The following is a 25,989-nucleotide window of genomic DNA, read 5'->3' as shown; positions in this document are numbered from 1 at the left end:
CCTTGAAGTTGGAACCATGCTCCTGAATTAATCTGTGTCTCTACACACTAACAATGAACTGCCAGAAAAGGGAATTAATAAAATTATCTCATTTTCAGTAGCATCAAAAATAATAAAATACTTGAGAATAAACTTAGCAAAATATATGAAAGATTTATGTATTGAAAACTACAACATACTGATGACAGAAATTAAAGAGGACACAAATAAATGGAAAGACATCTTACATTCTTGGATTGGAAGAATTAGTACAGTTAAAATATCTTTTCTACCCAAGGTGATCTTTAGAGTCAATGCATCCTCTCTGAAAATACCTGTGGCATTTTTTTTTTTTTTTCAAACAGAAACAGAAAAAAAAAGTTCCTAAAACTCTTATGGAACCACAGAAAACTTGTATACTATTGGTTGGAATATATATTGGTACAGCTATTATGAAAAACAGAATGAAGTTTCCTTAAAAAAAATCTAAAGACAGAACCACCATATTATCCAGTAATATCTCTTAAGAACATACATCCAAAGAAAATGAAATGAATACCTCAAAGCAATATGTGCTTTCCATGTTCATTGCAGTATTATTTGAAAAATAATATTATTTGGAAATCAAATATTATTTGAAAAATAGTATTATTTGAAAGTTGTTCAGTCATCTCCGACTCTCTGCGACCCTATGGACTCATACAGTCCTAACCCGAGTTTCCATTAATGGATGAATGAGTAAAGAAGTTATGGCAGATATATGCAATAGGATATCATTTAGCCTTGAAAATGATTATTCTGCCATTTGCAATAACACGGATGAACCTGGAGGACAATATGGTTCTCTTGACAACAAGTGATATTTGGTTTTAGTTAAAAATGTCCATCAAAATATTTTTTTTAAAAGAGCCTTCTGAATAGAAAGACCTCCTCAATTCAATTCAAAACATAAGTTTTTTGAGGCTAATGAAGAACAAGACTGTGACAAAATTTCATGAATTTACTCTATACAAATATTTTGGAAGAGGATATTAGGATAAATAAGTTGATTTAAAGACTATATAAGTCAATAAAATGCATAAGGGCATTTAAGAGTAACTTGATTTATTGCCAATATATGAGGTCTCATATCACAATTATTATCATATTAAATGTAATATATAGTTAAATATATTCTTGAAATCATTTTATTATATTAAACAGAATTTCAAATAAACTATAATTTTATATGGAAGCCAACATAAATTCAAACCATTTAGAAATTTTATTATCAAATGATCTTTTTTGGAAGAAACATTGCTAAATTAGTAGTTTGAGTTGATGCATAAGTCACTTATCAATTATAAATAATATATAAGAAGAAAGATTTGGTAACATTTTATTCATTTTAAGAAATAACTTAGAATTATAATAGAAATACTTAATGTTTGTATTGTTGCTGTTGTTCATTCATTAAGTCATGTCTGGCTCTTTGCGACCCCATTAACTGCAACATTCCAGGCTTCCCTGTCCTTCACCATCTCTCCGAGTTTGCTCAAACTCATGTCCATTGAGTAGGTAATGCCGTCCAACCATCTCATTCTCTGCTGTTCCTTTCTCCTTCTGCCTTCAATCTTTCAAAACATCAGGGTCTTTTCCAAAGAGTCATTTCTTCCCATAAGGTAGCCAAAGTCCTGGAGCTTCAGCTTCAAGAAGCAAGCATCTTTTCTTTTCATTACTGCAGTCACCATCCACAGTGATTTTGGAGCCCAAGGAGATAAAATCTTTCACTGCTTCCACTTTCTCCCCATCTGTTTGCCATGAAGTAATGGGACTGGATGCCATGACTTTCATTTATTGAATGTCGAGTTTTAAATTTTAAGCTAACTTTCTCACTCTCATCTTTTACTCCATTAGGGGGTTCTTTAGCTCCTCTTTGCTTTCCACCATTACATGGTATCATATGCATACCTGAGGTTATTGATATTTCTCTCTCACAATCCCAGCTTGTGAGTCATCCAGCCTGGCATTTCGCATGTATTCTGCATATAAGTTAAGATAAGCAATGTGACAATACACAGACTTGACATACTCCTTTCCCAATTTTGAACCCAATTTTGAAGTCTGCTGTTCCATGTCCAGTTCTAACTGTTGCTTCTTGTCCTACATACAGGTTTTTCAGGAGCCGGTTAAAATGGTCTATTTCCATCTCTTTAAGAATTTTCCACAGTTTGTTGTGATCCACACAGTCAAAGGTTTTAGTGTAGTAAAAAAACCAGAAGTAGATGTTTTTATGAAATTCCCTTGCTTAATTCTATGATCCAGCAGATGTTGAAAATTTGATCTCTGTTTCCTCTGCCTTTTCTAAATCCAGTTTGTACATCTGGAAGTTCTTGGTTCATGTACTGTTGAAACCTAGCTTGAAGGATTTTGAGCATTATTTTTCTAGCAAGCGAAATGACTGCAATTTTATGGTAGTTTGAACATTCTTTGGCATTGCCCTTCTTAGGGATTTGAATGAAAACTGACATCTCTAGTCCTGTGGCTACTGCTGAATTTCCAAATGTGCCGGCATATTGAGTGCAGCACTTTTACAACATCATCTTTTAGGATTTTAAATAGTTCAGCTGGAATTTCATCACCTTAATTAGCTTTGTCTGTGGTACTGCTTCCTATGGCCCATTTGACTTCACCCTCCAGGATGTCTGGCTCTAGGTGAGTGATCACACCATCGTGGTTATCTGGGTCATTAAGACCTTTTTTTTTGTACAGTTCTGTGTATTCTTGCCACCTCTTTTCAGTTTCTTCTGGTTCTGTTAGGTCCATAACATTTCTTTCCTTTATTGTGCCCATCCTTGCATGAAATGTTCCCTTGATATCTGTAATTTTCTTGAAGAAATCTCCAGTCATTCCCTTTTCATTGTTTTCCTCTATTTCTTTGCATTGCTCATTGAAGAAGTCTTTCTTATCTCTCCTTGCTATTCTCTGACATTCTGCATTCAGCTGGGTATATCTTTCCCTTTCTCCTTTGCCTTTTGCCTCTCTTTTCTCAGCTATTTGTAAGGCCTCATAATTTGTAAGGCAAGACAATCACCTTGCCTTTTTGCATTTATTTTTCTAGGGGTTGGTTTTAGTCACCTACTCCTGTAACATGTTACAAACCTCTGTTCATAGTTCTTCAGGCACTCTGTCTATTATTAGATCTAAGCCCTTGAATCTATTTGTTACCTCCACTGTATAATCATAAGGGATTTGATTTAGGTCATACCTGACAGGCTTAGTGGTTTTCCTTACTTTCTTCAATTTAAGCCTGAACTTTGCAATGAGGAGGTGATGATCTGAGCCACAGGGAACTCCAGGTCTTATTCTATATCACTATATAGAGCTTCTCCATTTTTGGCTGCAAGAATATAATCAATTTGATTTTGGTGTTGACCATCTGGGGATGTCCATGTGTAGAGTTATCTCTTTTGTTGTTGAACGAGGGTGTTTACTATGATCAGTGTGTTCTTCGCAAAACTCTGTTAGCCTTTGTCCTGCATAATGGTTTTAATTACAGTGTTTTCTCAGATTTTTTTTTCCTTGAACTGCTTCATTTTCACTTCAATTTCATTAACAATATCATTACTGGGAAGGTACCTTTTATTAAACTGTGGAGAATAAATACTAAGTAAGTTGTAGCTAATTAATAGCAAAATAATAGTAACATAAAACAAGTTTGGCAGGGGCTGAGGTACAAGGAAGCTGAACTACAAAGCAACACAAACAAATTTTAGGGGTCATGAAACCTTGTGGTAATGCTTACATGACTGTTTAAACTGGTCAACTCTTTTTTCATAAGTGTACACAAAATATGGTAAATTTTATCATGTGTAGGTTATACCTTGAAAATAAATGACAAAATTTAAAATATTGTAGCATTTAAGGAAAGTAGGTAAAAGTAGTCTTAGGGAATGAAAAATTAACTTTCCCTAGCAAAAATCTAAAATAAAACATGACCTTCTTGTATACATTGGCCTATTTTCTTTTCTTACTGAATAATGCATAGCTAGTGTATTAAGAACATGAATCTATAACGAATGACTTTGATAAAGTACTGTTATCTGTGTTTGGGATCTGGAGGTAGTAATGAAGGTTAAAAAAATCAATTAATAAGAAAAAATGCATTTGACTGTCAAAAACACAAAAATAATTACTTCCTTTTGATAACTTAGAGAAATCATTAGGTAATATTTACTCATTTCTTTTTTCTAAACAATTCTCATATTCTACCATATTGACTATCATTTAAAAAATTCAAAAGGTACACAGCCAATGGAAATTTTGGTATAGAATGTTATGTTTCAAATTACTTTAAAAATAGAAAATCCAATGCATCATTTGGATTTCCATTTTACACATGTGAAGTCCTTGCTCAGGAAGAGAAGTTGATACCTGCGATCTGAAGGACACAAGTTTTAAAGGAAACATTCAAATTCTAATAAATATTGTCCATATTTAGGGCACATTTCTGGCTTAAATAATTTTGAACATTGTGCACCAGACAAATGGAGCTTTGTTCAGTTATTATGTGTGTGAACATGATCTCCTTTTCAATGACAGGCGAGCCTTTCTTTACCTGAGGGATCTTTATTAAACTTTCAGGATCCAGCTTTGATATTATCTCTTCTGTAAGATTTTCTCAGCTGCCATAAAATAATGGTGCTCATTATATTGGACTGCGGTAATCAGTTAACAATCACTTCCTGTCTATAAATATGTATGCATTTTGTTCAGTAGATAGACTGTTCAAAATTCTTGCCTTGAATTGAAATACTTGTCAACTTTCCCCTGTATTTACTTTTAATCTTTCTGTGATAACTATTTTTAAACATTTCCACTGAAAGTGCAGTCAGAGAACTTACCTTTAAAGGAACCATAGTCAATATAGTAATTAATTAGCAATAGTCCCCTGAGTAGAAGCCAGGGAGAATTTTATTTACGCCATTAATTCATCTTGAAACTGTCATGTATCTGTTCTTTTAACAAATGATCACTGAACACCTGCTAAACATGAGATGCCATTATAGACACAAAGATAGTGAAACAGAGAGAGAAACTAGAAATGGATTTAGTTCTTAAGTATCTTACAGTTTACTGGAGGATATGAGAAAATAAAAAATAACTTCCACATAGATGAAGATAAACTGTAATTGAAAATCAAAATGAGGGAGTAATTAGTGGAGGAAGAAGCATTTGTGCTAAACATTATAAGAAAAATGAACCTCAAAGAGCTGATAAGAATAGCTGCATTAAAAGGTCATTGGGGTGATTAAATGAACTTTTATGCATTGAAGCAAGATGTGAACAATAAAGATCTATAAAAATATTCAGTATTAGTGTTTGGCTATGCAAAAGCAGAGTAAAAGAGGATCTTTGGGAGGAAACACAGCAGGAATGGAGGTTATGTAATTTGGTCTTTGTTATATAATCAGTTAAAGGCCAAAACAGAAAAGAGAATACAGTAAAATGAAAAAACAGATTTGGACATTTTCTTCACTAAGGATAGGAAATTGAGAATGTTGAATGGAAAGGAGTAAGAGTACAAAGATGGCTCTTCTTTCTTTGTTAGACCAGAACAATATCTTGCTAGACACAAAATAGAGGACAAAAATCAATTCTTAATTTTAAAATGAAATATTATTAAGAGGATGGTAATCAAATTATTTTTTCTTCATATAAGACTGGAATATGGAATAGTGATTAGTGAAAAATCTTGATTGAACCATTAAAATACCAACTTTCTAAGTGAATATATTTCATGAGTTGAATATAGAAATCAAATGGTGAAAAATAAAGAAATAAATAATAGCAATACAAATAATATACAATGCCACAAAAGGAATAAATAAACTACAGTTACACAAATAATAATTGTTAAGCATGTTGGAGAAATGGCTCAATATTTAGGAAAAGTTAATAATCTATATTAAATTATTTGTCTTTATGTCCATAGGCTTTGGAATTCAAAGTTTACAATTAACGCCAGTTTTACTATTTCTAAGACATTCTATGTCAACCCAAATATGAACAATTGATAAATAACCTTTTTATGTTTAGGCATTTTTTATTTGTATAAATTGTCAAATACAGTGTCATTTTTAAAGTGAAAATATACTTACTCAAATGAGGATTAACAGGAGCTATAAGAAAAGCAAAAAATAATGTTAGCATGGCTTAAATATCTTTTATAAATAAAAGTCTAATCAGCATCTCATAAGTGCCTAACTAAAACTTAATGATCTTCCCCACTGTGGCCAGAGAGAATTATATCTGCAATCCATTTTGTTCTAGAAGACTGAATAGAATCTACTTTGGAACTCAGCAATAACAGCCTCAAAGTACCCAAATGATCAATGCTAAATGGCTCAAGGGATTTGATCATTTTCCAAGGTATAGAATAGCTGATTTTTTATGTCTTAATCAGTGCTAAACAAAACTAAGTAATCAAAACTGAGGCTGACAAGCTATACTCTTGATGTTTCAAGAATGAATGCAATTATCTAACAGAGAACACACTTTAGTTTTTTTTGCTATTGTCTACTTCTGTTTGAAATATGTGGTATATATGAAAATAAAGCAATCCTCATATCGTGTCATTGTGTGTGAGCCAAAACAAATAGCTACTTTGATGCTGTTTTAATTACTTTCACACACACACAGTTTTCAAATGATAGGTAATGCATTTGCATTTTTACAGTATTTATCTCAAGAAGAAATATTTATCTCAAAAAACTAATTGTGTTTACAGTGCCAATTGATTTCTACCTGAAAAGAAATGAATACTGTAAACATTACTGAAGCAAAAACAAAACTATATCTAACCTAAGAGACAAAATGGTATCTGTATATATTGATTAAGCATTTATCACTCTGAGAGAAAATTTCATTCTGGATGAAAGAAAGCATTATTGCAGTCTCCTAAAGAAGCAACAGTTAGAACTGGACATGGAACAACAGACTGGGTCCAAATAGGAAAAGGAGTCCGTCAAGACTATATTGTCACCCTGCTTATTTAACTTATATGCAGAGTACATCATGAGAAACGCTGGGCTAGAAGAAGCACAAGCTGGAATCAAGATTGCTGGGAGAAATATCAATAACATCAGATATGCAGATGACACCACCCTTATGGCAGAAAGTGAAGAGGAACTCAAAAGCCTCTTGATGAAAGTGAAAGAGGAGAGTGAAAAGGTTGGCTTAAAGCTCAACATTCAAAAAACGAGGATCATGGCATCTGGTCCCATCACTTTATGGGAAATAGATGGGGAAACAGTGTCAGATTTTATTTTTGGGGGCTCCAAAATCACTGCATATGGTGACTGTAGCCATGAAATTAAAAGATGCTTACTCCTTGGAAGGAAAATTATGACCAACCTAGATAGCATATTAAAAAGCAGAGATATTACTTTGCCAACAAAGGTCTGTCTAGTCAAGGCTATGGTTTTTCCAGTAGTCATGTATGGATGTAAGAGTTGGACTGTGAAGAAAGCTGAGCGCCGAAGAATTGATGCTTTTGAACTGTGGTGTTGGAGAAGACTCTTGAGAGTCGCTTGAATTGCAAGGAGATCCAACCAGTCCATTCTGAAGGAGATCAGCCCTGGGTGTTCTTTGGAAGGAATGATGCTAAAGCTCAAACTCCAGTACTTTGGCCACCTCATGCAAAGAGTTGACTCATTGGAAAAGACTCTGATGCTGGGAGGGATTGGGGGCAGGAGGAGAAGGGGACGCCAGAGGATGAGATGGCTGGATGGCATCACTGACTTGATGGACATGAGTTTGAGTGAACTCCGGGAGTTGGTGATGGACAGGGAGGCCTGGCGTGCTGCAAAACACGGGGTCACAAAGAGTCAGACACGACTGAGTGACTGAACTGAACTTAACTGAAGATTAAAATGGGCTGCTAATCTAACCTCCAGAAGATTGTCTATTTTGTCCCTGGTTCCTAGTGTTTGCCATTAAGCACTTTTGTTAAACTTGGACATAGTAGTAAAATACAAAATGAATGTCATAAATGTACAAACATGCACAAAGCATCTTCATATAAAATTTTTACATTTAGTACACTGAGATCAATTTTAACCAAGTGATTAGTTTATCAACAAATTACTTTTTACTATTTCTACATCAAGAAGACAGAATATTCTCATTATTTTAGCTGTTCTACTTGTACTTGCCCCATTGCTAATTATGAAATGAATAACATAGAGAAAGGACTATACATTTATTAGTTCCACTGAAAAACAAACAAAAATAATCCCTTTCTTGCAAGGTGCATGCGTGCTAATTTGCTTCAGTCATGTCCAACTCTTTGCAACGCTATGGACTGTATCCTGCCAATCTCTGTCCATGGGATTCTCCAGGCAAGGATACTGGAGTGGGTTGCCAGGCCTTTCTCCAGGTGATCTTCCACACCCAGGGATCAAACCTGCATCTCATTATGTCCCTTGCATTGCAGGTGGGTTCTTTACCACTAGCACCAGCTCAAAAGCCTCAAGGTATCAGTATGTTTTAATTTGAAAATTAATTATTGAAATTAAATTTATTTTATAATTAGGATAATATAAATTTTAATTTTAATTATTGTTTTTGAAAGAAGTAAACATCTTTGAATTATAATTTAGTTCTAAGCAATGTCACAGCTACATGTTACCTGTGACCAGACTGAATTTTGAGACTTCTACAATATTTTAGTCAGCAAATTCACTACAAACATCATGATTAATCTGGTAAAAATTTGCCATTCTAATTTGAAATATTGCAGTGAGTCTACGTTTCTTCTTTAAAACTATCAATAGCATGTTGAATTTCTTATGGATGCCTATATACAATGTATGCTTACACACACTAAAGTATACTTTACCCAAATCCATAGTATATAAAAGCAAATTTCAATTAAAATGTATAAGATTTTAATAAGCATGACAAGTTATAAAGTTAGTTAAAAGGAAAGTTGGAACTTAACACAGTACTGATTTTCCAGATTTATTTTTCATTTCTGTTTGTTACATCAGAGTTTTTAATAAAAATTAAATTGAGTTTCTGAAGATTTTTTCTTATATCTCCATAAGACAAGTTCTAATAATTCCTAAACTAAGCAAATAGGTAAAGATTTCTGTCATTTAGGAGTGATCTCTAGTTTTCATCAGTTAATTATGTCATATAATTGTTTAACGTGACAGGACACTGAACTTTCTGGGTCTTAATATCTTCATCTTTAAAAGAATGAGTATTAATTATGGTTTCCAATGCCCTCCATATTACGTAGTTTACAGTTTTACACCTTGGAGGACAGGGAGCATAAATATTAGAAGGAGATAATTCATATTTTATAAAAATATTTGATGCTAAAACTTTAGACAATTATACTGAGATGTAGTTGTTTGTTGGATGGAATCATGAAAGTGATTACAGAATAACAATTGCTATTTTGCTCTAATATTTATATCATTAAGATAAAAATGTACATTTTAAAAAGAATCATATTCAAGAAAATATATGCAGTGATTATAATGTTTTTATATTCCTTGATCTTGTATGAATATTCCACTATATATTCTATATTTCATTTTTTAATGAAAATTGAATTTGTAATGCCCAGTATGTACTCTGACTGATGAGAGCGAATACAGGTAATCTTATAACTCTAGTGAGGTTTTAATAATTTCACTTTATTTTTTACTTTGACAGTATTCACTGTTGCCCCGTAAGTAGGAAAACGTACTTAATGCTAAACAGAATGGAAAACTTCAGCTGCCAAAACCCTCATTCTATTATCTTTTAAACTCAAGCCTTGATCAAAAAGAAAAATACTCCACTGAGGTAACAAAACATACACAACCGTGCAAAATACACTGATGATTTTAGAGCTAGGCTTTGAACAGTATAAATTTCAGCCGAAAAATGCATATAAATTTCAAATGATAAAATATTAATCTGCCAGGTATATATGAAAAATAATATCATATCAATCAACATTATTCCTATTTGAACTATTATAAAGTTTTTGATCAACTTTGTCACAGTTTTACACTATTTTCTACATTTGTTTAAGGAGGACATTTAAATAGTAAAGAAATAGTAAATGCATATTGTTTATAAAGGAAAACTATCACTAACACATACATATTAAATTTAGTGTTCTAAAGGAAAAAAAATGATGAAAAAAAATCAACTAAGATGTTGTTCAATAAGTGAATGGTTAAACAAACTGTGGTACACCTATGCAATGGGATATTACTTGACAATAAAGAATAATGAGCTATCAGGCCACACAAATATATGTAAAAGCTTTAAATGCATATTGCTAAATACAGTAAATTAGTTTGGAAAGGTTATATGTTGCATGATTCCAACCCAACATTCTGGAAAATGCAAAACTGTGTAACATAAAGACTGATTCCCGATATAAACGATTGACTTTAATAATGTACAATATTTGTTAATCAATTGTTAACAATGTGCCACATTAATGTAAGACGTAGATTGTAGGGGAAGCTGTGACAAGGGAGAGGGCATACATGGGAACACTGCACTTCCTACTCAGTTTAATGTGAATTTAAAACTACTCCAAAAAATGAAAAAAACTTAAAAATTCAGTCACATTTCCTAACTTCTTAATGATATAAATTTTAAAATCATTAAGAATTTGTAAAAAATGTATACATACTGCCTCATAACTATGACATAGAAAATAATAAGACATTCATGACATTATCTCTGAGGTCCAAAGTTAATTAAGCATTTGTCTATACCTCTATATTCAAAACTAAATATTAAAATTTATAATGATTAAGTATTACAGGATTTTTTTCTCACTTGACTAACGGCCCAGAAAATCAGTATGTTAAATTTTAGTTTGTGTCTATATTTGGTAGATAGTTACAACTTTTTAGATAGTTTAGTATGTAAATAAATTCTTTTCAACAAAAAGCTACTTACCACTATATTTGATGACACGAATTGTTGAATCTCCTTCGCCAAATTTGGTGAGAGGAGTCAGTCGGACTTCATAAGCCTCTGGTTTAATTAGCTCAGTCAAGTTATATGTAATTAATTCTCCCTTTTGGATATTTCCATTTATTTTAATCTCTTGTTCCCACCATCGCTGCTGTCCAGCCTGAAATTAAAAGAATTATATAATAATGTTTCTGATATTTTTAACTGTGTGTTGATCATGTGGTTAAGAATACTATTGCTGGAGATTCTTTAGGGCCTAGGACAAAGTTATATTTCATTAAAGATGTACCTTTGTTTCTGACATTCTGCAAGGGGCATTAACAGTATGGTTCACTTTTACTTTAAATATCAAACCTTTTGGTGTCACAGATTAAAATGAAGATGGTCTCTTTTTTTGGATGCTAAGCCGGTTCAGTCACGTCCAACTCTTTGTGACCCTATGGACTGTTGCCCAGCAGGCTCCTCTATCCATGGGATTCTCCAGGCAGGAATACTAGAATGGGTTGCCATGCCCTCCTCCAGGGGATCTTCCCAACCCAGGGATCAAACCTGTGTCTCTTATATCTCCTGTGTTGCAAGGTGGGTTCTTTACACTTAGTGTCATCTGGGAAGCCCTTGCTTTGGATAGGACTTGGGTTTTCATTCCTTACCACTGCCAAACTATAAGAATCAACGTTCAAGTTTGTCTGGGTTGGTTAATAACTGAAGGCAAAGGCAATATATATACTACATATGTTAATATGTATATACCATTGTTGTTGTTTACTCACTAAATCACGTCTGACTCTTTGGGACCCCATGGACTATAACCAGCCAGGCTCCTCTGTCCATGGGATTTCCCAGACAAGAATACTGGGGTGAGTTGCCATTTTTTTTCCAGGAGATCTTCCTAACCCAAGGATTAGACCTGTGTCCCCTGTATTGGCAGACAGATTCTTTACTGCTAAGCAACCGGGGTGGGGGGCGGCGCGGAAATAACATATATATGTATGTGTGTGTGTGTGTGTGTATATATATATACACATATATATTTTTTTCATATATTTGTTTATTTGCTTGTTTTCTGAGGGTGGGTTACTGTTAATTATATAGCCTAGCCTGCTCTATTTCTAGAAATGAAAATCTCAAGTGCATGCTATTAGCACAAGATTAGACAAATGACGAACAAAATAATGAAATGGAACAGAAAGCCCTTATATTAATTTATGTGGGGAATTGTTCACATAGAAGACATGAAAATATATACCACTCAATTGCTTGGGTATATAAAAAAATACATGAATGTGATCCCTATCACATATCTTAGAAAGAATAGTCTCAGGAAAATCAAATACTTACATTTAAAAGATAAAAGTTAAATCTTTAGAAAAACACAGAAGAATGTGATTATGATCTCACACAAGGTGTTATATTCTTAAACAGAATAGAAAAGCACAAAGAAAAGACTGATAAATTAGTCAATCTTAAAATTGAAATTAACATTAAATTCAAAATTTTAACATAAACATTTCATCTCATTGGTGCTGCCCAATAAACAGGTAAAATAAAGGCAGAGGTTTGGAAAAAGATACTTAGAACAAATACAGTTAACCAGAATGTATTAAAAACCCTTATAACAAAATAAGAAAAATAATTCAATAGCAAAGAGTCTAATAGGAACAGGTATTTCATAAATGAGAAAGCACAAATAAAGAATTACAGAAAAGTCCTAACCTCATTGTGAATCATGGAAGTGAAAATTAACACCACAATATTATTTCCCAGAAAAACAGAAGCTTATAAAGATAATAAAATTAAGGTTTGTTGTTAACACAAAACAATGAGAATATTTATACCTGTCAAGAATCTGGAGCAAGGGAGGGTGGATGGGTAAGATATTAGTCTAGTTACAAGCAAACAATTTAGTCTGCAATAGTATCATGGGCCATCAGCAGAAGAATTCTGAATACTGGGGCAGAGAAAAGGATTCACAACACAGAAGACAGCATAAGCTTTACTTTCAAACCAGTTCCCTTTGTCTCCCTATTCCCCCACCGTGATGAAGAAGTGACTAGTTGGATCTTGCACGTACCTTCTGTTTGTATCACATCTCTGGGATCCTGAGCTAAAAAGACTTAAGTCTTATAAGTGACAGTAAGAACCCAAATCTGTCCAACCACTGCCCAAGAGGGAGACATATTCATTATACTAGACATTAAACGAGCTTTCCTTCTGTTCCACAGGAGGTCTCTATATTCTAAGGATGTTTGCTATGAAAATAAGCTTGAAAAGATAGACTGGAATAAAAAGACAGTGCCTCTGCACATATGATATGCAAAAAATCAAGAGATCTACAGAAAGCTTTCTCCTAAAAATATAGTCTTGAGTATGTAAATTGGTCTAAGTATGGAGAGCAATTTGGCAATAAAAACACTATTACAATGAGAACAGATAAACTTGTATACACAGGAAACAGAAATATTTATGGCATAGAAAACAGAGAATTATCTAAACATCAGTAGGAGATAGGATAATCAAATTGTAAACTTTTAATAAAACATAATTCAGTATAGAGCATGAAAAATGAACCTAAGCCACAATATATCATCATAGATGGATTTAACAAAAGTAATATTGAGGTAAAATCAACTTTAAAGCAGATGTATTATAAAATTTAAGTTCAAAATATGTACTTTGAAAAGGGATGCATAGATATATAGTCAAGTATAAAGAAATGCAGAAAATAGTAAATACTTGGTCATGTGGGATAGGAGAGCATCAAGAAGAGAATTTGCAATTGTGAGGGGATAGTCGGACACGACTGAGCGACTTCACTTTCACTTTTCACCTTCATGCATTGGAGAAGGAAATGGCAACCCACTCCAGTGTTCTTGCCTGGAGAATCCCAGGGACAGGGGAGCCCGGTGGGCTGCCGCCTATGGGGTCGCACAGAGTCGGACACGACTGAAGCGACTTAGCAGCAGCAGCAGCAGCAGAGAACACTCAGGTGATTTTTAATTTTTTAGATTGGTAGCAGGTATATAAAAATACTTACATTATTTTGCCTATGCCTAAAATATTTCTTTGTTTTTCAAAGAGATAATTTCAGAATAAGAGTTAGAAACAGGCAACCATGAGTCTTCTTAAAGCTTTTTCTCCCTTGAATTTTAAGACTGTTTCCTTGTATCAACAGCTTCCCTCATCTACATCTGTGGCTACTCATCCACTTCTGTGCAGCTTTTCCTTTTCCTGAGTTCAAAATGTTAATAGTCTCTGGAGTTTTGTATCTGGTGTGGTTAATACTCTGTATTAATGGTTCCCACTTTTAGGCAAGCATGAGAGTCATGGGACAATCATGATTAAAAACCAAAAATTCCAAGTCTTAGCTACCAGTAAGTATTTTGCTTCTGTGAAGTCTAGAAACAATTTTTTGGTGAGTTTAGAAATACATAATTTTTTAAAAAGCACCTTCTCCTTTACAGGGTAATTTGGAAGCAGGTGATCCAGGGTCTGTATTTGGTGCAGCTCAGCAGGGCTAGAGTTTTGTCGCTAACTCTTGTCCAACTCGTGCGACCCCATGGACTGTAGCCCATTAACTCCTCTGTCCATAAGATTTTCCAGGCAAGAATACTGGAGCAGGTTGCCATTTCCTTCTCCACAGACAGGCTAGACCACAGCATTAATACTAGTGGTTTCTTCTATACTTTTACATTGATTACTGTCTAACTTGTGATTTCAGATCAGATAACAAACAACAAAAACATCCTGCTACATTAATTTGTATGTATCTGCATACTATGTCGGAGAAGGCAATGGTACCCCACTCCAGTACTCTTGCCTGGAAAATCCCATGGACGGAGGAGTCTGGTAGGCTGCAGTCCATGGGGTCGTTAGGAGTCAGACACGACTGAGCGACTTCATTTTCACTTTTCACTTTCATGCATTGGAGAAGGAAATGGCAACCTACTCCAGTGTTCTTGCCTGGAGAATCCCAGGGATGGGGGAGCCTGGTAGGCTGCCGTCTCTGGGGTCGCACAGAGTCAGACACAACCGAAGTGACTTAGCAACAGCAACTATGTTTCCGCCAGGCACCATGTTAACTGTATTATATCTACTGTATTTAGTCTAGCACAACCCTTAGTAAGCAGGAACTAATACCAGCCCTATTATACAAATTGAGGAAACTGAGGCAGAAGGAAGTTTCTGTAGCTCTCCTAAGGTTGTCTGGAGAGTAGCGGCTACAAAATTTGGTTACACCCAAAATTACTTAATCTAGCATCATCTTCTCCTTTGTTTTCCCAGAATTTATTACTCCCTTGTTTTCACTAGTATTTTTATATATTTAGTTATAATACAGTTAATAGTACTTTTTTGCACATAGATTATAAACAGGAACAATTTCTTATTATTTTTTTTTTACCTATAGCATCTGGTCATTAACTACATAACGATGTGACAAGATTAAATTCCAGTACACAGTGTATATTCAACTGACCCAATGAGTGGAGCAGGAAATCTAACTTAGTGATAACTGCATATAGTCACTATATTTACAAACACTGGTAAAAATGTACATGAAACCTAATTCAACAGAAAGTAATTTACTTATGCATAGCTGATACTAGACATTACAAAGTTCCTATCTATTTTGGAGACTAACAGTTCTGTAAAACAATATAATATAAATGAAAATTTCTTTCCTTGTCTTTGGACTTTAAATTATTATGTGTGAACTAAGGGCAATGTACTATTATTTCAGATTATAAAAGTAGTTTAAACCCACAGAATTTTAACATTGTTTTATTATCTAATGGCATACAATTTTAATCAAGGTATACTTTTCTGGATGTTAAATATGTTTAATATCACTCAATATTTATAACAGATCCCAAAAGGAGACTGTAGGTATTCTGTTTCTATAATGAGATGCTCTACTCAAGTAATTTTAGTTGGCAGATACATTGATGCTGTTATTTATTAAAACTCTTCAATATATAACTTCATATGTATATTAAAAAAGCAATAACTTTGATTCTAAATCTTTAACTTACAACTATAATGAAAGTATATACTTCCGCAGTTGAAGAATAAGCAATTAAACACTTAATATACCTCAGTGAACTGTGCAAAATGTAAAAATAGAAAATTAAATGCATATACACAAAAGAAAATACAACATTAGCCCACTGTTTGGAGGTAATACCACAAAACCCCCAAAGAACATAGGACCCAAACCATAACCACAGTTGACAGTTCCAGAGCATACCCGTGAGCATGTTGATATGAAAGCAATAAAGTATTTATCATTTCAATTAAAAAAAAAAATTATGTAACTTCTTTTCCTAGCAGATATGTTCCTTTTGCATAGTCTAGAGGACCTTTTTCACTATTTGAAGATGAAATGAGCCATAATTTTTCTGAATGCCAAGATCTGTAACCTGAAATACACACATTATCTGGAAATTCTGACTTCTAGAGAGAAAGGCTCAGAATAATTTTATAGCATGACATAGAAGAGTATTAGAAAGCTATATTCAATAGTAACTGGAGAAAGTATCAATTTCATATGCATTAATGTGCTTCTCCTCAAAATTGTATATTCTTTATTTTTCTAAAATTGAATTCTATTTACCTCATTTCTGTTGATGAAATACTAATTCTTGTCAATCCAAGTTAAACTCAACATGTTCAGGGTTTGAACTTGATAAATTTAACCCAATCACTTTGTGTAGTGGTTATCACCTAGGGAAGTACTTAGATGGGGCAGAGGCAGGGGAAGCCCATACCCCAGCTTAAGTGCCCTTGGTCTGCTGGTGCAGGGTACAAGTGTCGCTTGGATTACTGTTTCCTCCTGATACTCTCTCGATTCAGTCAAATTCATTGGCTCTTTCTTGTTGGTACTAGCATCCTTAGTTTTTGCAACTGCCTTGGCCTATGGTCAATATTTCTATTAAATCTGCATCTTTCTTAGACAAATCATAAGTTCTTTTGGTCTAAAAGCACCATCTCTGCCCTTTTTCAGGGCTTTGGGGAATCCTGTTTCACCTATAACACAGTAAAGCAAAATACTTACCAGACCCTAGTCTCTGCAAATCAGATTCAGTCGATGAATACTCAAGGGATACTACAATACTCAAGGGATCCCTCAGGCAAAACCCAAAGCCTCAAGGCAATTCCTGTAGTCTTTCAGAGCTACCTATGGGAAAGTGAGCCCATTTCTTTCTTATTCAAGTGGGTTGTAGTTACCTTTCTCAGGAAAATTCTAGGACTTATGTTCTTGTTCTTTTACTTTTACTAAAATATTCCTCATACCTGAGGACTCTGTGTATTTGCACTGGAATATCTTCCTATATTTTTATTCTGAAACTCAATGCCTTTCCTCACTCAACCACCTCCAGCTCACTTCTATGACCTCTTGTTTGATTTAAAGTCTAGGCTTTTGAAGCTACCAGATTTCCTTAGGTTTTATAAAATCTATTCAAATCTCATTTACTATCTTTTTAATTTTGTACTGGTATGCATTTATGGGTTTGTGTTCATCATGTACTTGGACTACAAACCTCATCCTCCTTTGTTGTGATTTTAAATAATGAGAGGGTAGCAGATAAAAGAGAATTACAAGATAAAAAGTGCATTTGTTAATATGTCAAATTCCCAATTGTCTTTTGTAATCAACATTTTAAATTTACATGGTATATGAATGACAATCTGCATTTAGCTTTAAATATTTTTAAACTTACTCCCTGTAGTTTGTCTAATTTATATTTCTTATCAAAATAGTTACCTGATTAAAAAACAAAACAAAACAAAAACCCTCATGTAAAGACAGCATGGGGTGGGTATACAGCTTCAGTGAATCTGTCTTTCATGAAGTTTTCTGTCCTTGCCTACCTTGGTGAGCCTTTGCTGCCAGACAGAGGGCTACAAAGTGGATATACAGAAGTCTTTGGCAAACATCATGGTACATAGATGAAAGACCTTGTAAATATTTTTCAAGGATGATTTAAAAATTGAGAACTAAATATTAGGTACATAGAACAAAGTCTTTAGTGACAACCTAATGAAATAGGATTGCCTAGTGATCCTAAAAATGGAAGAAATAGAAGTAGAAAAAAACTAAGTCTAAGATTTCCTAAATATAGTGTGTGTCATGGCTTAAGGATCAACATTCAGATAAAACTAAGATTATGGCTTCCAGCCCCATTACTTCATGGAAAATAGAGGGGAAACAATGGAAACAGTGACAGACTTTATTTTGGGGGGCTCCAAAATCACTGAAGCCATGACATTAAAAGACACTTGCTCCTTGGAAGGAAAGCTATGACAAAACTAGACAGCATATTAAAAAGCAGAGACATCACTTTCCTGACAAAGGTACATATAGTCAAAGCTATGGTTTTTCCAGTAGTCATGTACAGATATGAGAGCTGGACCATAAAGAAGGCTGAGTGCTAAAGAATTGATGCTTTTGAAGTGTGGCGCTGGAGAAGACTCTTGACAGTCCCTTGGACAGCAAGGAGATCAAACCAGTCAATCCTAAAGGAAATCAGTCCTGAATATTCATTAGAAGGACTGATGCTGAAGTTGAAACTAACACTTTGGCCACCTGATGTGAAGAGCTGATACATTGGAAAAGACCTTGATGCTGGGACAGATTGAAGGCAAAAGGAGAAGAGGTCAGCAGAGGATAAGATGTCTACATAGTGTCACTGACTCAATGGACATGAATTTGAGCAAACTTCAGGAGATAGTGAAGGACAGGGAGGCCTGACATGCTGCAGTCCAGGAGTCGCAAAGAGTCAGACATGACTTAGCGACTGAACAACAATATGGCTTGAAGTTAAAAGTACAGTTCAAGAAAAATGATGACAAATATTAGAACAGAACACTGGATAAAAGGAGTTTTATTTATAAGATAAAAGGAGTTTGCTGCTGCTGCTAAGTCGCTTCAGTCGTGTCCGACTCCGTGCGACTCCATGGACTGCAGCCTACCAGGCTTCTCCTCCATGGGATTCTCCAGGCAAGAACACTGGAGTGGGTTGCCATTTCCTTCTCCAAAAAGGGAGTTTAGCACCCTACAAAATTGAATGCTGTGCTTCCTTGGTGGCTCAGTGGTAAAGAACCCACCTGCCAATGGAGGAGACACAAATTCAATCCTTGGTCCAGGAAGATTCTGCATGCTGCAGAGTAACTGAGGCCATGTGCTACAACTCCTGAGCCTGTGCTCTAAAGCCTGGAAGCCACAACTACTGAGCCCACGTGCTGTAACTACTGAAGCCCACATGCCCTAGAGCCCCTGATCCACGACAGAAAAAGCCACCATGATGAGAAGAAGCCTGCACACACCAGTAGAGAGTAGCCACCACTCACTGCAACTAGAGAAAAGCCCATGCAGCAATGAAGACGCAACATGGCCAAAAGCAAATAAATAAATAATATAAAAAGGTAAAGTAATGCTCAAAATTCTCCAAACCAGGCTTCAACAGTATGTGAACTGTGAGCTTCCAGATGGTCAAGCTGGACTTAGAAAAGGCAGAGGAACCAGAGATCAAATTGCCAACATCCGTTGGTTCGTCAAAAAAGCAAGAGAGTTCCAGAAAAACATCTACTTCTGCTTTATTGACAATGCCAAAGACTTTGTGTGGATCCCAACAAACTGTGGAAGACTCTTCAAGAGATGGTAATACCAGACCACCTAACCTGTCTCTTGAGAAATCTGTATGCAGGTCAAGAAGCAACAGTTAGAACTAGGCATGGGACAACAGACTCAGATTCAAAATTGGGATAGGAGTATGTCAAGGCTGTATATTTTCACCCTACTTATTTATCTTATATGCAGAGTACATCATGAGAAATGCTGAACTGGATGAAGCACAAGCTGGAATCAAGATTGCTGGGAGAAATATCAATTACCTCAGATATGCAGATGACACCACACATATGGCAGAAAGCGAAGAATTAAAGAGCCTCTTGATGAAAGTGAAAGAGGAGAGTGAAAAAGTTGGCTTAAAACTCAACATTCAGAAAACTAAGATCATGGCATCTGGTCCCATCACTTTGTGGCAAATAGTTGGGGAAATGATGGAAACAGTGACAGACTTTATTTATTTTTTTTTGGCTCAAATTCACTGCATATGGTGACTGCAGCCATGAAATTTAAAAGACACTTGCTCCTTGGAAGAAAACTTATGCTTATTAAAAAGCAGAGATATTACTTTGCCAACAAAGGTCCATCTGGTCAAAGGTATAGTTTTCCAGTAGTCATGTATGGATGTGAGAGTTGGACTATAAAGTAAGCTGAACACTGAATAATTGATGCTTTTGAACTGTGGTGTTGGAGAAGACTCTTGAGAGCCCCTTGGACAGCAAGGAGATCAAATCAGTCCATCCTAAAGGAAATCAGTTCTGAATATTCATTGGAAGGACTGATGCTGAAGCTGAAACTCAAATCCTTTGGCCACCTGATGTGAAGAACTGACTCACTGGAAAAGCCCCTGATGCTGGGAAAGCTTGAAGGTGGGTGGAGAAGGTGACAACAGAGGATGAGATGGCATCACGGACTCAATGGACATGAGGTTGAGTAACTGTGAGTTGGTGATGGACAGGGAGGCCTGGCGTGCTGCAGCCCTTGGGGTCACAAAGACTTGGACACGACTGAGCAACTGAACTGAACCGAATGTTTCTGTAGTAAGTAAACGTTGAGTAAAGACTAGAATTTTGCCAAGTCTTAAGTGTTTAGTGGGCCTCCCTGGTGGGCTCAGAGGTAAAGAATCTGCCTGCAATGCAGGAGATGCAGGTTTCATCCCTGGGACAGGAAGATCCCTTGGAGATGGAATTGGCAACCCACTCCAGTATTCTTGCTGAGGATATCTCATGGACTGGCAGGTTACAGTCCACTGGGTCTCAAAAGATTTGGAAACAACCTAGCAACTAAACAACAACAACAAATGCTTAGTACATATTTATTAATGTGACTTTACATTCTCAACGTGACTTTATAATGGAAGAGTTACATGAGGATATTTTAAAGAGTTAATGTTTATTGAGTGATTGCTATGTACTAGGATATTCTATTTTGTTATTTAATTTAACCACAAACAATTCAAAGTGGTAGGTAAATAATTAACCTTAGATTTATTATTACATTTCCACTTATTCTATCAATACATATAATTATTGTTTCCCAGATAAAAATATCTGATAAGAGTAAAACAATATAAACAGGAGAAAATACTAAATATGGTACTTCAGAAGACATATAGAATGAATTGAATTTCAAATGAATCTTGCTAGTCTTTTTTTCCTGCCCCTTGAATGAACATTTTAGATTCTTTCTAACATATTTGGCATTTGAAAGGTAACTGTTAACACAATTTAGGGAATGCTTCAGGGAAAAAAATTTTTTTCTTAACTCTGCAGAATATGTGTATCTTGTTATATGAATATGAGATAATTTCTTTTCTGTTTTATGAAGTTCGCTAAGTTGCTAAGTCGCTTCAGTTGTGTCTGACTCTGTGTGATCCCATAGATGGCAGCCCACCAGGCTCCGCCATCCCTGGGATTCTCCAGGCAAGAATACTGGAGTGGGTTGCCATTTCCTTCTCCAATGCATGAAAGTGAAAAGTGAAAGTGAAGTCGCTCAGTCGTGTCCGACCGTCAGTGACCCTATGGACTGCAGCCTTCCAGGCTCCTCCGTCCATGGGATTTTCCAGGCAAGAGTACTGGAGCGGGTTGCCATTGCCTTCTACGGTTTTATGAAGTTAGTAATACTTTAATGGTGAATTGTAGGCATAAATGTAAACTATATCAGAAAATACAGTTTAAACTCACAATTTGATAGAATTTAAAAGTTCTTATATTTAATACGACATATGAAGATATTGATTTAATACAAAAATGATCTTTGATTCAGTTAATAAAGAGTAGTTTTTTTGTTTTGAGTTAGTAATATAAAGTCCTAATAACTACACTTCATCTCCCAAACCATTTTCTGATGGTTGCACATTTTTTGGATAATGATGCACTTTATACTATGATTATAGTAAAATATTTTAAAGTTTATCAAAATTTGAACATATGGAAAAGCTCCCATCTAAACTTAAACATGGAGAAGGCAATGGCACCCCACTCCAGTACTCTTGCCTGGAGAATTCCATGGACAGAGGAGCCTGGTAGGCTGCAGTCCATGGGGTCGCGAAGAGTTGGACATGGCTGAGCGACTTCACTTTCACTTTTCACTTTCATGCATTGGAGAAGGAAATGGCAACCCACTCCAGTGTTCTTGCCTGGAGAATCCCAGGGACGGGAGAGCCTGGTGGGCTGCCGTCTGTGGGGTCGCACAGAGTCAGACACAACTGAAGCGACTTAGCAGCAAACTTAAGCACATGTGTTAATGTGTAATACTAATTAATATGGGTGGTTCTAGCTCAGAAAAATTGTCACTTTGGTCCTGGTCAAACTATCGTAACTCTACCTGTGGTGAAGTGGTCCCATTATGAGAAACATGAATTCTAAAGACACAAGAGGGATTTCCCTGGCGGCTCAGTGGTAAAGAATCCACCTGCCAATGCAGGAGACATGAGTTTGATCCCTGATCTGGGAAGATCCCACATGCCGTGGAGCAACTAAGCCCACGCACCAAACTGGCCTGTGCTCTAGGGCCTGGGAGCCATAACTTCTGAGCCCACACACTGCAAATACTGAAGCCTGTGTGCCCTAGAGCCTGGGCTCTGCAACAAGAGAAGTCACTGTAATGAGAACCCCACATACTATTGCAATAGCCCCCATTTGCTGAAACTAGAGAAAAGCCCCACACAGCAATAAAGACCCAGCGTAGCCAAAAATAAAAAAATAAAGAAATAAGTAAAATTGTAAAACAAAGACACAAGTGATGAGTCTGTTTAAAATGGAATATAAGTTTCTTTTAAAGAGTATAATACAACACTCATTTTTAATTTTAAAAATGTAAATACAGTATATTCATATTTCAATACTATATCTAAGATTCTAGGAACAAACTTGACAACTATGGTGTTCTTTGCATAGGCATTAGAAATTAATCAAGAAGATTGAGCTTACATAAAGATTCTCTTTATTTATATACTTTCTTTGAGTATCAGTTCAGTTCAGTTCAGTCATACAGTCATGTCCGACTCTTTGCGACCCCATGAATTGCAGCACGCCAGGCCTCCCTGTCTATCACCAACTCCCGGAGTTCACTCAAACTCACCTCCATTGAGTTGGTGATGCCATCCAGCCATCTCATCCTCTGTCGTCCCCTTCTACTCCTGCCCCCCATCCCTCCCAGCATCAGAGTCTTTTCCAATGAGTCAACTCTTCGCATGAGGTGGCCAAAGTATTGGAGTTTCAGCTTTAGCATCATTCATTCCAAAGAAATCCCAGGGCTGATCTCCTTCAGAATGGACTGGTTGGATCTCCTTGCAGTCCAAGGGACTCTCAAGAGTCTTCTCCAACACCACAGATCAAAAGCATCAATTCTTCGGTGCTCAGCTTTCTTCACAGTCCAACTCTCACATCCATACATGACCACTGGAAAAACCATAGCTTTGACTAGATGGACCTTTGTTGGCAAAGTAATATCTCTGCTTTTGAATATGCTATCTAGGTTGGTCATAACTTTCCTTCCAAGGAGTAAGCGTCTTTTAATTTCGTGGCTGCAATCACCATCTGCAGTGATAATCAGGATCCCTCCAATTCTGACTGCAGGGAGCTGGGTGCATAAATGATGACTTCTGTATAGTATGCCTTTTAATTCAGCCCCTGAACACAAGAAAGGCTGATCATTTAAAAGTATGTTCAGTTCATTTCCACAGTTTATGGAACTTTGGTATGACAGTTGGTCATACTCAACTAAATTATTTAAGTAATTTTGTCTACTAAGAGAATTAAAAAATACTAGCTACTGAAGATTTTATACACTATTTTTCATTTAATTTTTATAAAACTCCAATGAAGTTAGAATTATTATATTTATTTCCTCAGTCAAGGAAACTCACACTTAAAGAACTGATAAACTTTTCTAGGTCACACAGTTGATAAGAAGCAAAAGATGAAATAAGAACCCAATGTTGCTCAATTTCAAGGCTACCCTTTTAATCTTGATTACTATTATTTTGTTCCTATTATTTATATTAATATGTTGCCTTCACAAATTTTTCAAATCAATGTGTACTTTATTTGCATTCCCTTGGAAAAGTGATAAAGAATTTTTACACTTAGGAAGGCCTAATTATGTTGAACTGAATTACATAGCAATGTGTGATAGACTTAAGATAATGAATCTTTCTTTTGGAGGAAGGTTAAGCATACAAAAGGTTTTGATTCTGTGAGTCCTGACAGTTTAAGAGAATTCAGATTCTGCTTTTGAATTTTATTTCAGGACTCAATGAATGTATGCTCTGTTTGTGCTGAGCTCTGCGCTCATAACTGTTACATAAATCAGTAAATGACAGAGTATTTTATATTGCCTCAGGAAGAAATTTGCATGTGTTACTGGTATATCCCTTCAACCATGCTTTTTTTACTTTCATCTGTTGAAACAAAACAACACTGAAAACCACCCAAGAGACCATGAATAACAGTAAAAATAATCATTCTTTAGCAGGTAGTGATAAATCACTATAGAAGAAAAACTGGTTTCCTATCAAGTTTGGAAATAACAGTCTAATTGTTTTCTTGTCATGCTTAGATCAGCAGGTGCAAGGACACCTCAACCTAAACCTTAATTCATCATGCATTTCTACCCTGATACCTTGGAATTAAGCAGTTCAAGCACCGTCTTTCTTCACAAGATACTCTTTTCAGGATATAAAATAGATCACTATTTAGGGTTTTGATTTTGGCATTTCATCTTGGCATATCATTTCTCTGATATAAAGGGGATCATAATAACACCTTTCCTTTTATGCATGTGTACAGCTTTACATCTATTTTTTACTACTGCTATGCTCTGGATTTATAACTGATAGCTTTGTATTTTGACCCTGCAAATACCACCTGACCCCTCCGCATCTCATTAATAACTTTCTCTAACAGCTTTTTCATTAAATTTACTACCAGTAAATTCTGATTCTTATCCATCCTATACATTGCCACCAAAGTAACTTAATCTTATTATCCTGCTCCAATTATCTGAGTGCAATGATTTTGGAATGTTATTTATAATAATAGCTAACATTATTGAACACTTACTGGGTACATTGATGAACTATTCAGCTAAATTTTGTTGAAATCTACAATATCACCATGAATATTTTTAGGTTTTTTAATAATACGTTAGCATGATACCACTTAAATAGACAAATAGTTATCCATTTGGGCAATCAATTTGACACTTATAGGGAGAAGCCTCAAGTTAATATATTTTCATAAACTTTATATAATAGAAACCAGCTATATAGCAGTTATAGTTTCATTTCAATATTCATAAGATAAAAGTCTTAATTATCAAGTGTTTTTCAAATTATAGGCATAGAAGAAAAGACAGTAACAAAAATAATGCTTACACAAATATATAAATAGAGATTAGCATCTCTTACTGCATTTTAGGGGAAAAAAACAACAATATTCTCTTTTCATAATAAACATTGCACAACAACATTGACTGATATTGCTCATTCATTAAAAAATCACCTAATTAGACTGGCATTAAAAAAATGAAAATAAGGAGATACTGTATCTGTTGAACTGAAAATGGATGGTTGAGGGAACAAGACAATGAAAATATGACATAAAACATTTTTAATACATTTTAGATGTAACTTCAAGTTGTGTGTACATTTTTTATGAGTCTTGGGAAATTTAGATTTAAAAATTTCCTGGGATACAAAACCGTTACATTTTAGTGAGTTTATGGCCAATAAGATAAAATAATTTTTCTCAGTAAATGAATAAAGCAGTGTCACTAAAGCTGCTGCTGCTGCTGCTACTGGTGCTGCTAAGTCACTTCAGTCATGTCCGACTCTGTGTGACCCCATAAACGGCAGCCTACCAGCCTCCCCTGTCCCTGGGATTCTCCAGGCAAGAGTACTGGAG

General features: G+C 35.3%; 1 protein-coding gene across 1 annotated transcript in view; it reads right to left on the bottom strand.

The window, feature by feature from the left end:
• MDGA2 (MAM domain containing glycosylphosphatidylinositol anchor 2) overlaps positions 1-25,989 on the bottom strand; it is a 915,505-nt gene that overhangs the window by 47,170 nt on the left and 842,346 nt on the right. Inside the window, exons 11-12 of the mRNA XM_070378526.1 lie at positions 10,939-11,116; positions 6,120-6,140 (exon numbers count right to left, since the gene is read on the bottom strand). Coding sequence (XP_070234627.1) covers positions 6,120-6,140; positions 10,939-11,116 — 199 coding nt within the window. The remainder of the gene's footprint in view (positions 1-6,119; positions 6,141-10,938; positions 11,117-25,989) is intronic.

Source organism: Bos mutus, chromosome 10 (assembly GCF_027580195.1).
Source record: "Bos mutus isolate GX-2022 chromosome 10, NWIPB_WYAK_1.1, whole genome shotgun sequence".
Taxonomy (NCBI): Eukaryota; Metazoa; Chordata; class Mammalia; order Artiodactyla; family Bovidae; genus Bos; species Bos mutus.
This window is presented reverse-complemented; position numbering and strand designations above follow the sequence as displayed.